This window comes from Carassius gibelio, chromosome B14 (assembly GCF_023724105.1).
Source record: "Carassius gibelio isolate Cgi1373 ecotype wild population from Czech Republic chromosome B14, carGib1.2-hapl.c, whole genome shotgun sequence".
Lineage (NCBI taxonomy): Eukaryota > Metazoa > Chordata > Actinopteri > Cypriniformes > Cyprinidae > Carassius > Carassius gibelio.
This window is the reverse complement of record NC_068409.1, coordinates 23,306,197-23,318,597: the sequence shown is the minus strand read 5'-3', so window position 1 is coordinate 23,318,597 and position 12,401 is coordinate 23,306,197. Positions and strand designations below refer to the sequence as shown.

At 37.6% G+C, this 12,401-nt stretch overlaps 2 protein-coding genes across 6 annotated transcripts in view; one reads left to right on the top strand and one right to left on the bottom strand.

Annotated features, from left to right (window-relative positions):
* afap1l1a (actin filament associated protein 1-like 1a) overlaps positions 1-10,655 on the top strand; it is a 28,690-nt gene extending 18,035 nt beyond the window's left edge. For 3 of the 5 annotated variants that reach the window (XM_052575119.1, XM_052575121.1, XM_052575117.1), the window contains exons 3-19: positions 480-563; positions 655-743; positions 1,299-1,410; positions 2,512-2,610; positions 2,692-2,900; positions 2,994-3,173; positions 3,370-3,453; positions 4,716-4,794; positions 5,861-6,010; positions 6,203-6,414; positions 7,069-7,214; positions 7,308-7,365; positions 7,942-8,053; positions 8,371-8,538; positions 9,369-9,544; positions 9,619-9,741; positions 9,977-10,655. In XM_052575119.1, coding sequence (XP_052431079.1) covers positions 480-563; positions 655-743; positions 1,299-1,410; positions 2,512-2,610; positions 2,692-2,900; positions 2,994-3,173; positions 3,370-3,453; positions 4,716-4,794; positions 5,861-6,010; positions 6,203-6,414; positions 7,069-7,214; positions 7,308-7,365; positions 7,942-8,053; positions 8,371-8,538; positions 9,369-9,544; positions 9,619-9,741; positions 9,977-10,003 — 2,108 coding nt within the window. In that variant the 3' untranslated portion in view covers positions 10,004-10,655. The remainder of the gene's footprint in view (positions 1-479; positions 564-654; positions 744-1,298; positions 1,411-2,511; positions 2,611-2,691; positions 2,901-2,993; positions 3,174-3,369; positions 3,454-4,715; positions 4,795-5,860; positions 6,011-6,202; positions 6,415-7,068; positions 7,215-7,307; positions 7,366-7,941; positions 8,054-8,370; positions 8,539-9,368; positions 9,545-9,618; positions 9,742-9,976) is intronic. The other 2 variants (XM_052575120.1, XM_052575118.1) reach the window with 1 other exon arrangement.
* Positions 10,656-10,843: 188 nt separating this feature from the next.
* On the bottom strand, positions 10,844-12,294 carry pttg1 (PTTG1 regulator of sister chromatid separation, securin). The gene is made up of 6 exons (XM_052575133.1): positions 12,150-12,294; positions 11,839-11,937; positions 11,600-11,751; positions 11,451-11,523; positions 11,215-11,364; positions 10,844-11,109 (listed from the first exon to the last, which is right to left on the bottom strand). The coding sequence occupies exons 2-6, from the start codon at positions 11,927-11,929 to the stop codon at positions 11,024-11,026; spliced, it is 552 nt and encodes a 183-aa protein (XP_052431093.1). The 5' UTR covers positions 11,930-11,937; positions 12,150-12,294; the 3' UTR covers positions 10,844-11,023.
* Positions 12,295-12,401: the final 107 nt, after the last annotated feature.

Below are 12,401 nucleotides of genomic sequence, written 5' to 3'. Positions count from 1 at the left end.
TCTGGCCCAAGCTGGGTTTAGTGGTTGGACCACCAGCTGGTAGACCATGTATGTCCAGTCATGTTCCTGGAAAGCCACTCTCTTGCAGAGGCCAACTCTAAACCTAATCAAACACCCCTTTCTTTCTCCAAGAGAAGGATTGTAAAACATTTTGGTCAGCTTAGTTGGATAATCCTATTAGGCCCTGTGGTCTCATCAGTTTGACCACATTGAGCTATGAACTGTTCTGTTTCAGGAGGGAACTGCACAAAAATTGCAAATTAAACATCAGTCTCACAGAGAATTAATAGAAAAATATTCTTGAGACAATTTAGACAAAGAAGAAAAAAAAAAAACTTTGGACCAGAAAGTGACAAGACCTGATGGAAATAACTTCAGCTTGATGAGGCCTTGTTTTTCTCATAAATGAGACTGAGAAAGCTTTTGGCAGTTGTCCTACATACATATGTTCTTTCTCTTCTCTTACTCGTTCTTTGCAGTCACTGGAAAAGGCTATACATACATGAACACCTCAGTATACAGAAATGGAACCAGCTTTGTCGAATCCCTTTTTGATACATTCGGTAAGTAAAGAATATCTATCTCTAGCATCTCTCAACATCCTCCAATGTTTTGGAATATTACACCCATAAATGTGTTTTCACATTTTTACAGATTGTGACCTCGGGGAGCTGAAAGTTGAAATTGAGGATCAGAAGAAAGAGCCAGAGACAAAACACACTAATAACACCGTCCCCAAACCAGTAAGAAATCTTCTCTCGGGGGATTACCCATAATACTCTGTTCCTTAGACCCAACGCTAATATATAGTGCATCATTAGCCCTAATGTCACTGTGTAATAAGGGCTGTGCTCTGCAATGGTGAGATACGACAGGAAGATTAATCGTGCTGTAGTGAGACCTCCACTTCTCTTTCCAGCTGCATTGCACGTTCAGAGCCAGGTTGTTATCTTAGTCACGTCACCATCAGCATTTCACGAGGTCCCCATAGATTCTATCTGCATTCTTCCAGCAGTGAGATTTTTCATTGTGTGTATCAGTGTGTTTGAGTGCCAATAGTCCTCGATGGCCAGTATCTGATGTATTTCTGAGCCGTCATCCACGTGCCATGTGGGTTTGACTTTTGATTGGATGCAGCGGTCACATATCATGTGTTAATAACTTGCCGAGTGGTGTAAAGGAAAAACATAGCTTTATGTTATTGTGAGGATTCATTGAAAAGCAGATGTTAAGTGTGAATGAATGTGATGGGGTAGACAGATGGAGTAAGTCATTGTTGCCACATTTTTTTGGACCAGAGCACAGCGGACTCGCCTCCCCCCCTGCCCAACACACCACCTCCAGAGGATTACTATGAAGAGGCCGTGCCACTCAGCCCTGGAAAGATGCCAGAATATATCACCAGCCGCAGTGAGTCTTGTTGCTGTATTTCCGTTGCTTGGAAAACATGGCATGGTCTATATAAATTCCTACAGATAAAATAGCGTGGAGAGTGATGTTACAACTTTGTGTAACAACAGATACTTATGAACGACTTGAATTCAAAGTTTTTTAAGAGTTAAACAATTTTGCTTACATAATGGGACCCGTTTTCTTATTAAACATTATATTCAAGAAGAAAAAATCCTAAATCAAGAAGTCAAATCCTAATTAATTTTATTCTGTAGGAATTGACAGGATTGTGAAAATGTGAACGTTACATACTAGAATGGAGCTATATTGAATGTGACGTTACAAAAACATTGTTTAAATGGCTATTGGTTAACGTCAGGTTATCTGGCTATCAGAGGCCGGTTGCATAACCTTAGCCACCGTGTTAAGACTACATCTTAAGAACTATTTTGACCAACTAGCAGTTGCCAAGGGGTAATTAGTCATACTTTTCCAATACAAATAAGACAAATCTACCTTTTCATAACTGAATAAAAAAAGTTATGACCAATCTTGAAGAAAAAAAAAACAGGTTATGCAACCGGCTTCAGCTGCAATTGCCTATTTTTTTTATTAAAAATTACATGGACAAAAGTTTTTCTATATTTAAAATAATACCTAGAATGTGCATTAAGAAAGTAAATATGGTCAAAGAGAGACTGTTTGTTCCACAACACTGATAGTTACCCCTTTATTTTAATTTAAATGAATAGAAATATCCAAGTTTTGGTTATTTAAAAAAATAAATGCCCTAACTAAAAGTTGAGTGCTTTTATGTTTCAAATAAAGCAATAGCAGTTTAATAATGATGCTAAAAAAAACTGTTGTGCATTCATGCAATTCAGTGAGAAGATGATAAGAGATGTCGGTGAAATCACACATCTAAATTTAATTTCAAAGAGGATTGACAATTAGTTCATGCACATTGCCATGCAACCTTTACTTTGTCTTAAAGTCTTTCCACAAAGTCAGCTTTTTCTCTTGCACTGCAGGTCTAAAGAGCTCTTTAAATATGACAAATCTGCGAGAAAAAAAAATCCACAAAATATGTGCCATTTTACATCTCTTGTATATCTGTAGGCAGCTCCAGTCCTCCTAATTCCATTGAAGACGGATATTACGAAGAAGCTGAAAACAACTACCCAATAACGCAAGTGAATGGACCACGCAAAAACTCCTGTAAGCGGGGGAACCCTGCTGCTATAAATAGCCTTGTCATTTCTTATTAGTAGCATTAGTATACCATTACTTCTTCTACAGATAATGACTCGGATGCCTTAAGCAGTTCTTATGAGTCATATGATGAGGAAGAGGAAGATAAAGGCCAGCGTTTGACGCACCAGTGGCCCTCAGAGGAGAACTCCATGGCCCCGGTGAGAGACTGCCATATCTGTGCATTCCTGCTAAGGAAGAAACGCTTCGGCCAGTGGGCCAAACAACTCACTGTGATCCGCGAGAACAGACTCCAGGTGAGCTGCCAAAAGCCCTGAGGGATAAAAATGATCATTGATATTTCTTGGTACTATTATAATACATGTACACCTCTGAATCTTGTTTTATAGTGCTATAAAAGCTCTAAAGACCAGTCCCCCTACACAGACATACCACTCAGCCTGTGCACCGTCATCTATGTGCCAAAAGATGGCCGGAGGAAGAAGCACGAGCTCCGATTCTCTCTTCCCGGGGGGGAGGCACTGGTCTTAGCCGTGCAAAGCAAGGAGCAAGCCGAGAAATGGCTTCAAGTAAACACAGTCCCTCTTTCGCTTGCATGCTTATATATCAGTCCATTATACATACACACAATAGATGTATCCTGCTGCAAGAAACAATATTGCACAAGAGGAAAATTGCTTTTGTAAAAGAGACCCCCTTGTGTGATGGACTATGTTTACACATGTAGGGAACCACTGATGTGTGTGTATCTTTGTGTGATTACAGGTGGTGCGTGACATTACAGGTCAGGGGAATGGATTGGACAGCCCATCATCTCCCATGATTCCTAGGAAGACTGAACTGGATAAGGTGGGATTCCAGCACACATTTGTCTCATTCATGACTCCTGTGCATCTCCTCTTCATTACTGACATATAAAGCATGCCAATGATGGATTGGAGGAACTTTTGGGGGATTCACTTTCTTTCTCACTTTGAGTTGGTTAGGAAAATAATGCCACCTGTGATGCATAAGATGAATACCTCATTAACTTTTCTTTGCAAAAAAGAAAAAAGGAGCAGCATTTTAAAAACATATTATTGGCAATTGTAAAGTACTTTTTGTAAGCATTCCAATTCTATGATTATTTTACTCCTTGTACTGATGTTGAAAAAGATTATTATTAAATTTTAAAGAAATTATTCATTTTATTTGGCAAGGTCAAAAATGTTGGATTGAAAGCGACAGTAGAAAATACATTGTTACAAAAATATTTCTGTTACGAACCAATATACTAAATAATAAAAGAATCCTAAAAAATGTATCCTGGTTTCCCCAAAACAATTAAGCAGCAACTTTTTTAAAGATTGATAATAATAAGAAATGATTCTTGAACACCATATCGACATAGAATGATTTCTTAAGAATCATCTGACACTGAAGACTGGAGTAATTTAGCTTGCCATTACAGGAATAAATGACATTATAGAATATATTCAAATATAAAAGTTATTTAAAATTGTAGTACTATTTACAGTATGGTATGGTAATATTACTGTTTTACTGCTTTTCTGAATAAATAAATGGAATCTTACCGACCTCAAGCTTTTGAATAGTAGTGCATATAAAATGTTGTTGTAAATGGATGCGAGTCCGTCCTCTATCATTGTGTGTAATTACATCCCCAGTGCTTCTGTAAATGCCGGTCTCTGTGTGTGTAAACAGACTGACAGCATTTAAATGTTCAGGGCTCACTCTCCATCTGCTTTAATTAAAAGGTGTCAAGCTCATGGTGGTAAATTCTGTCAGAGCAGCTGTAAATAATGTGTTGAATTTAAGGGACCTGTTGTGAGAGGCTAAATCATGGGCAATGTTATGATGTGCGTGTGTTTATATGTCAGGAAACACATTTTATCTGAATTCAGCAGTCGGTTGTGAAAGGTAGACTGTGCTGGGAGTGTGTTTCCTGTCTGAACAGTGTTACTGTAATTGTCTGGCCACAACAGCACTCTGTTCCTACACCTAGTTTTCAGTAATGTCCATATCCTATACAGTATTAGCCAAGTTATAGTTGTGAACTGTTAAAAATGTGGCATGTTTAGTTTAATCTGGCTGTGCTGTTGTCCCTGTAGTGCTGTTCTTCAGAGAAGCAAACCTCCGATTCTGACAGTATGCCAAGTGTTGAAAGTGCTCGCGATGGACGGGAAAATGGTGAGATCTTTAGTTTATTCTTCTCTGATTACACCTTTCACAATTCTTTTTTTTTTTTTTTTATCTACACTATTTTTTGTTTTGCGTATGAACCCCCTAAAAGGACTCTGGATACCACCCAAACCACCCTAGCAATCACTTAACAATACATACAGAGCTTGGTATATAACAAATTGTAGTCCGTTACTGATTCCAAATGACATTGAAAAAAAATGTGTAGTTTGTAAATTAAGCAATTACATAATAGGTAATATAATCAGAGTACTTTTAGATTACTTTTAACATTAAATAGGATAATATCGTGCCATACTTATATTAAAATGCAAATAAAATATATTACTTTTTTTGTTACACAACATAAAGTAAATTAAGCATGACATTATGACAATGTTGTGGGGGGGGGGTGAATTTAATGAAAAGCTAATAATGAATTACGTCATATGAAAAATGTCATAAACATTGAAATAAATCATTTTAAAATAACAAAAATAAAATCAATAAAAAAAACTGTAGTCTGATTACGAGTATTTTAAAATTTAATTTAAATTGCAAGTACTTAATTTTCAGAATTTGATTATGTAATGCATTGAAGATGTAATCAGTTACTATCCTGCTCTGGAAATATATTAAAAACCAGACCGAACCAAACAAACAACTCAAAAAGTCTTAGAAACCACAGCTATTCCCTCCCTGTGAAAGAAAAGACACTCATTACTCATTAGAAACTGCATAGCAATACCCTGCCAACCACTCAAACCATCAATATTATTGCTTTGGAAAGTTTATCGTTGCAAGAAACACTGACAATATATTCTGAATGTAAAAATCTTGTTTCTCTCTTTCCCTCTATCGCTCTCATACACACACACTGTATTCATGATCATTGTTACAGGTGCTCTAATAACAGGCAGGAAGTCTTTATGCATGATGTGGATTGTTTGTGATCATCATTGTTTGGACCAGTGAAATCTTATTAACTTTGGCCTAATTCCTGCAGATTGTGTGTCTGTAGAACACGCATACCTCTACATTTTTTTTCACTCAACCATCAAATGTGTGTTTACAGGTAAACCCAAGCGAGGAGCACTGTCAGAGCTAACAGGCACCGTAAGCCGAGCCGCAGGAAGAAAGATCACAAGAATTATCAGTTTCTCCAAAAAAAAGCCTCCACTGCCAGGAGACACCCGCACATCACTCGATCAGGATCCTCGGTGTGGTAGGACACACATCTTTCTCTCTCGTCTCCCTTTCTCTTTCTCAGATTACAATACCCATGACCCTCTCCACCTGTTATTTTCAACTTCTCTTTCTTAGCCTTTGATGTCAGACAGTGGAGCAGAATAAATCTACACCATGAAACCGAGGTGGGAGTGCTGTAATAATTGCTGTAATTCTTTGTGTGTGTCAGGTTATGTAGGGGTGCTGTTGAATCAGAGCTGGAAGGAAAACTGGTGTCGTGTGCGGGCTGGATCTCTTTACCTTTACCATGAGAAAGGAGAACAGCGGGTCCCCCACACTTCTGTTGCTCTGAAGGGATGCGAGGTCGTCCCAGGCCTCGGGCCCAAACACCCCTTCGCCCTGAGGATACTGAAAGGAGGTGCAGAGCTGGCAGCTTTAGAGGTATTTTGTGTGACGTTTTCACAACTTTGCTTCATAGAGATACTGCATATTCTAGCAGTTAGTGATATGAAAATTCTGGCTGATGAAGACAACCTAACTATTTTTTATTACAGATATTAAAATGATTTAATATTTTGTCTAAATCAATAAAAATAAAACGCTCATATGTATTCACATTTTATTTTAGGCCCAGTGTTATTTTATGATTATTTATATACTATTATAGTAGTCATTCACATTTGAATTAGCTTTTATTTTTATAATTTATGTTTTAGCTTTTATTTTAGTTTGCATACTGGTCATTTAGTAATTATAAATTTTTCTAACTTTAAAAATAGATATTTTTATGTAGATTAAAAACAAATTAGATTACATTTTTTATTTTTTTATGTTTTAGTTGTAGTTTATGTATTGATGTATTGTGCCTTCCTATTATACTATCAAAAAAATGGCAATAGCTCAAAAAAAATATATATAAAAAAAAAAAAAAATTAATTATTTAATACTCATTTATCATGTGATGAAATTAAAACAATAAATTCTGTCCAAATCTTAGTTTATGTCTGTGTTTAATATATATTTTGTCTCTGGCTCTGTTTGTGCTTGTAACTCATGTTTGTTCCTGTGTGTGTGTGTGTGTGTTTGTTGTGTTAGGCGAGTTCCTCGGGGGACATGGGCCGCTGGCTGGGAGTCCTGTTGGCAGAAACCGGTTCCTCTGCTGACCCGGAGTCCCTACATTATGACTATGTAGATGTGGAAACTATTGCCAACATCCGTACAGCTGCCCGTCACTCTTTCCTGTGAGTTGAGGGTGAAGGAGATGAGGGCTGGAGTTTTTAGACTGGGTCATCTTGTTGATTTTGACCACCTTGTTTCTTTTCCTGTTTATTTAGATGGGCAACCTCCACAGATTCGAGAATGTATGATGAGGTCCCTTTCGAAGCCATAGAGGTTTGTGGTCGAAGATGAACAAACATTTGATCATGTGCTTACACTCTAACACAGTGGTTTCCAGCCTTTTTCTCAGAGGACACTTTTTACAAGCCATATGCTTCACAACCCTCCCTCCAAAAGAAAATTCTTCAGAAAAAAGCTCTTCATTTTATGTGCACACACTTAAATTCAAAGCATGTAGAGAGAAATGCACAACATGCACATGCATCATAGAGAGCATGGCAATTCTGTTGACCTTTAAGAAGAGATCAAATGTATCCTTGTGCCTCTGTGTGCATGTGCTGTGACTGGACCTTAATGAAAAATGAGAAGTGTGTGATGTGTGCAGTAATCAGGGGTTAGAGCAGGTTCATTTGTCATGGCCTTTGGCCTCTGAGTGGCTTGTTAAACCCATGCTGAACCTTCAGATACATGGCAGAAGATTCGGTTCTCCATCTGTGCATGCCTCAAATCATGTGATCAGGTTACACTAAACAAAAAATATGAGGGACAAAAATGGCATTTGAACCAAATGAAGTATATATATATATATATATATATATATATATATATATATATACTTTTTTCTTTCAGCAGGAAAATGAGAGGTTGAGGGGAGGAGCACAAACGAAACATCGTTCATCTTTCTCCAGCAGTGGCACAGGAAAGCCCTCTCCACAAATCACCCTAAAGCGCCACGGCTCCAGTGAGTCCCATCACACTCTGCACTGTGTTGGATTCAGCTTTGTCTTTAACATAGAGTACGATGGTTTCACGTTTTTATTAGAATCCTGCTGACTACTCAACCTTATTTTGGCCATTTCGAAAATGGCTGCAGAGTTCTTGCACTGTCACATCAAAAGCAGTCAGAGTAATGTAACCTGAGCTTAACAAGACACTTTGGTTTGATCTACAGCTTTCTGCATTTTCACACTCATTCTCTCACCAGATAAGTGCTAAGAGCTTTGCCACCTTCCCACAGACTTCTAGGGTCTGATCTTTGACCTATACTTGACATTGCAGACGCAAATCAATACGGGAGGTATGGGAAAACACGGGCACAGGAGGATGCACGCAGGTACTTGAAAGAAAAAGAAGACCTGGAGAAAGAAATCGACAGTATCAGAAGCGCACTAGTCTCACTGCGCAAAAAGAAACGAGAGGCCAAAGAGAAGATGAAGGGTGCAACGGGTGAGAAAGTCAGCTTTCCAGCCTATTTAATGAGATACTCAGAGACTCTTTCAAAATAGTTAAGCGAGAGACTTTCCCCCACTTTTACTAGCAAAATAACTTTTTTTATTGCTTTTTTTTTCTTTTAACAAATTTTAATTCAATCAAGTAAACGTATGTCCTCATTTCTCTTTTATATCCATGTTTATGAGACATAGTGTTCATAAACTATTCTCTTGTGAAGGTACCAGCCATATTATCATAACACAGAGCACTTTTAAATCGCAATATGGCTTGAAAAAATTAAGACAGCTATAAATATTAGAACGATATTTTATAGTACTGTATAATAATGTTGATTGTTTTTCTTGAATACTTATTTTTTATTTTACATTGAAAAGGTATTATTACAGTAGTATTGTTTCTTATTTAATATTTTGGTTATAATAATAATTATAATTATTATTTTACAGTTAAATGGTATAATTGTAATAGTAGTGGTTTATTGTAATATTATTGTAGTAATTTTAATATTTCATATTTTTTAAATTTTAATAATAATTATTATTATTTTTTTGTGAAATAGGATTATCACAATGGTGATGTTTCTAGCGTTTTTATACTACATTACAATACATTATAAATTACAATAAATAATAAAATTGTAATTGTACCACTTTTCATGCCAAATTGTGCAGCCCTACACACAAGCACCGCAAACCTGGAGCTTTTTAAAATCACATTTTAAAATTGCAAACTCATGTTGATGTCATTTCTTTGTTTATTATGGTTATAATTGAGCTGCCAGAAATTCATATGTGAACTGAACTACGTATGTACATGTTGTGCAGATAAGCAGAAGTTGGCTTTAGAGGAGCGTGTAGCCCAGCTGGAGGACAGCTGTCGGGTGAAAGAAGGAGAGCGTGTGGACCTAGAGCTCAAGCTTACACAGGTGAAGGAAAACCTGAAGAAATCTTTGGCTGGTGGAGATCTGGGGGCACCTACAGAGACCAAACCTACGAACAAGGTACTGACAAATATTAGAATTATTAGTGATTTATTGATCATAATTGTTAAATATCCTACTTTCTTTCCTTATAGACTCAAAGGATGGAGACTCAATATATTGAGTCGTTTCTCCCAGTCAACTGCGCCTCGGAAATTCGTAAGCGGCCCCCCTCCATCTATGCATCCACTAAGGGAAATGTTATGCAGAAAGCTAAGGTAAACACATCAGTATTCACAATATTATGCAGTGCATCAAAAAGACAGATAATGCAAACAGAACAGTTTACTGCATCAATAGAGATCACATTAAAACATTCAGTCTTATTCCAAGTCAAGTCTCTAATGAGTTTTATTGATCAGTTTGGGTCTCTGTTAAGATTTCATGTAGCGGAAAAGGCCTGTTTTATGTGTGCGTGTATCACTTAAACCTTAATGCTTTGTTTTTTCCCAGGAATGGGAATCCAAGAAAGGGACTTAAACTGCTGATTAGGAAGACCCACAATCTTTGTGCCATGTCCAGGATAACATGGGGACTTTTCTACCAACTTCCCCCAAGACGGACTGCTGTACATGCAAATCTTTTGACTGCGACGGCTGCCAATTTTGCAACTTTATAATGGGGTTAGAATGACAAAGCAGCAGCTCTATTATAATACTTGGCAGTCAAACGATGATGTCCTTTATCTTGTGAAGTTCTACTTTACTGGCACAAAATATTGAAGGATTGAGGTGGTATGAGGAATAATAGTTTGTCCAATGAAAGTGCAAGAAAGGGCTGTGGGTAGGTTATAAAGAAAGATGGCAATGCATGTTTTAGACAATCCATTTTAAAATGGTATTTTAAGAGAGGCATGGTGATTAAGTATTTTTTATTATTCCATTGCTTATACAGTACCTATGGGGTAACTCCTGCTATTAACCAAGTGGTGCTAATAATGGTGTACATATGCAATTGTAAATAATTATAAAAAACATTTCTAAAACTAGCCTCAATGTGTTTAACTGATACTTCTGTTTGTAACCTTTTCTTTGTCACCTTTAAATGTGAGTAACATTTGCACTTTAAAATGTCTTTAGACGTGGAGAAGGGAATATTCTTTTAATAAAGAAAAAAAAAAACACTTATTCTGTGTTATAGACTTTCATGGGAACTATAAATTGGAAACAACATTCCTGAGATCTTATACAAACCAGAGCCTAACCCAAATGACGTGAACATCCATAGTTCCTTAAAACAGATGAGCCTTTAATAACCCTAGTGTGCCACTTAAAAAAAAATCCTTTTAAACTGGATTTACAGAAAGAGGACAAATCCATGGTCAGTTAAAATGTTTAATGAAACCGCTTTAATGAGATCTTAACACTGAGGAACTAAACCAATTAAATTTAAACAAAGACCGCTTGGCGTCAATTAACATACAAACAGAAGTTTAATAAAACGTTTAATAACAGTAAAGCAAACAATTTAAAAAGTACAAAAGTTCCCTATACACAAAGTTTAGAGTTCACACTCAGGGGGCAAGTCAACAGTCAGCTCACTGATCGTCTGTAGGAATGCCTCCAATTCATCATCGTATTCCACTGCTGCAGGAGAAAAAATAAAATAAAAAAAAATAAAAAAAAGATTTAACTGGGCATGAAGACTTTGACCTCTTTTAAAATAGATTTCTAAATGCATCCATCCATTACCTCTGGGTATCTTTAAAGGTGAGAGTGGCAAACATGGGTCCATAAGCAGCTCTTCCACAGGTGCAGCAGTTGGCCACATCTGTTTTCCCAGACCAGCCAGAGAAAAACGAGAGAGGTAGACTTCATCTGGAACACCGTAGGTCTCAAACTCTACAAATTTAACATGGGGAAAGAATCCTCAAGAGCTCAAGTCCAACGTTTAGCTTTAAAGCCATGAAACAGAAGGCCAGGCTTACCACTGGGATTGTATGGGAAACACTTCTCAATCTCTGGCAGCTCCTCACTGGCTGGCGGAGCAGGAACCTTACACTGATGGAGAAAATAATTTAATTAACCTACAAACAATGTACGGTCATACAATTTTCTCTGAATATCAAGAACAAACCTTGGCTTCAGCAGGTTTGGTCTTCTCCTCGGTTTTATGAGAGGCTGCTGGAGTGGCAACAACCTTATTTATGACACCCAAAGCTTTACGGCTGGACTGCAGAGGAGCGCCAAGACGTGCCTTTCCTGCCAGAGGTGTTCTCAAGCACTGATCTGAAAATGTGAGACGTAACGTTAAATTAAGGACTTAGTGAATAGTTCGGTGTTGGTTAGAAGACAAAACCTATATTGGTTTCTGACCTGGAGCCGAGTGCAGTCTGTTCTGGCGAGATTTGATGGCTGGAGTGGTCAGTCTGCCGTTCTCCTGATCCAGGTAAATCATGGTGTCCATGTCTGTAGCTTTGACAAGCAACATAGTGAAATGTAACTTGTTTGGCTCAAATAATGCCATTCATGATTTATAACTAAGCAATTCGTCCGGCTCGGACAAGTCCGTTCGTCAGTTTTACATTAAACAAAAAAGTGACTCGCGGAATATTACTTTAGGATTATCATTGCATACAGTCATGTTAATTGTACACGCAACTTAAACGTTTTGAGTTAAACCTTACCGTTTCTCTGTGTTAAATCGTTCCTCCTCTACTCAAGCAAAACGACGTTTGTTTTGGTTCCGAGTTTCCCGGTTGAGTTTTAAAAGGCAACCTGCTTCCTGATTGGCTGATGGATTTTCCTCTTTGACCAAGCGATGCTCTTAGTTCATTGCGTAAGCGCGACAGTGCCACCCCACGGCCGGAGTAAGTAAAGCAATAGGATCATAGATAATCTGTTGGCGGTGATGCACGAATGGTGGTGTTCTGATAGTA

Bases quoted from the DNA above. Each gene is read 5' to 3' on its own strand.
- pttg1 (XM_052575133.1), bottom strand. From the start codon at position 11,929: ATGGACACCATGATTTACCTGGATCAGGAGAACGGCAGACTGACCACT. The intron at 11,752-11,838 runs GTCAGAAACCAA...TCACATTTTCAG, and splicing joins CAGACTGCACTCGGCTCCAG to ATCAGTGCTTGAGAACACCT. The intron at 11,365-11,450 runs GTAAGCCTGGCC...TTAAATTTGTAG, and splicing joins TTTCCCATACAATCCCAGTG to AGTTTGAGACCTACGGTGTT.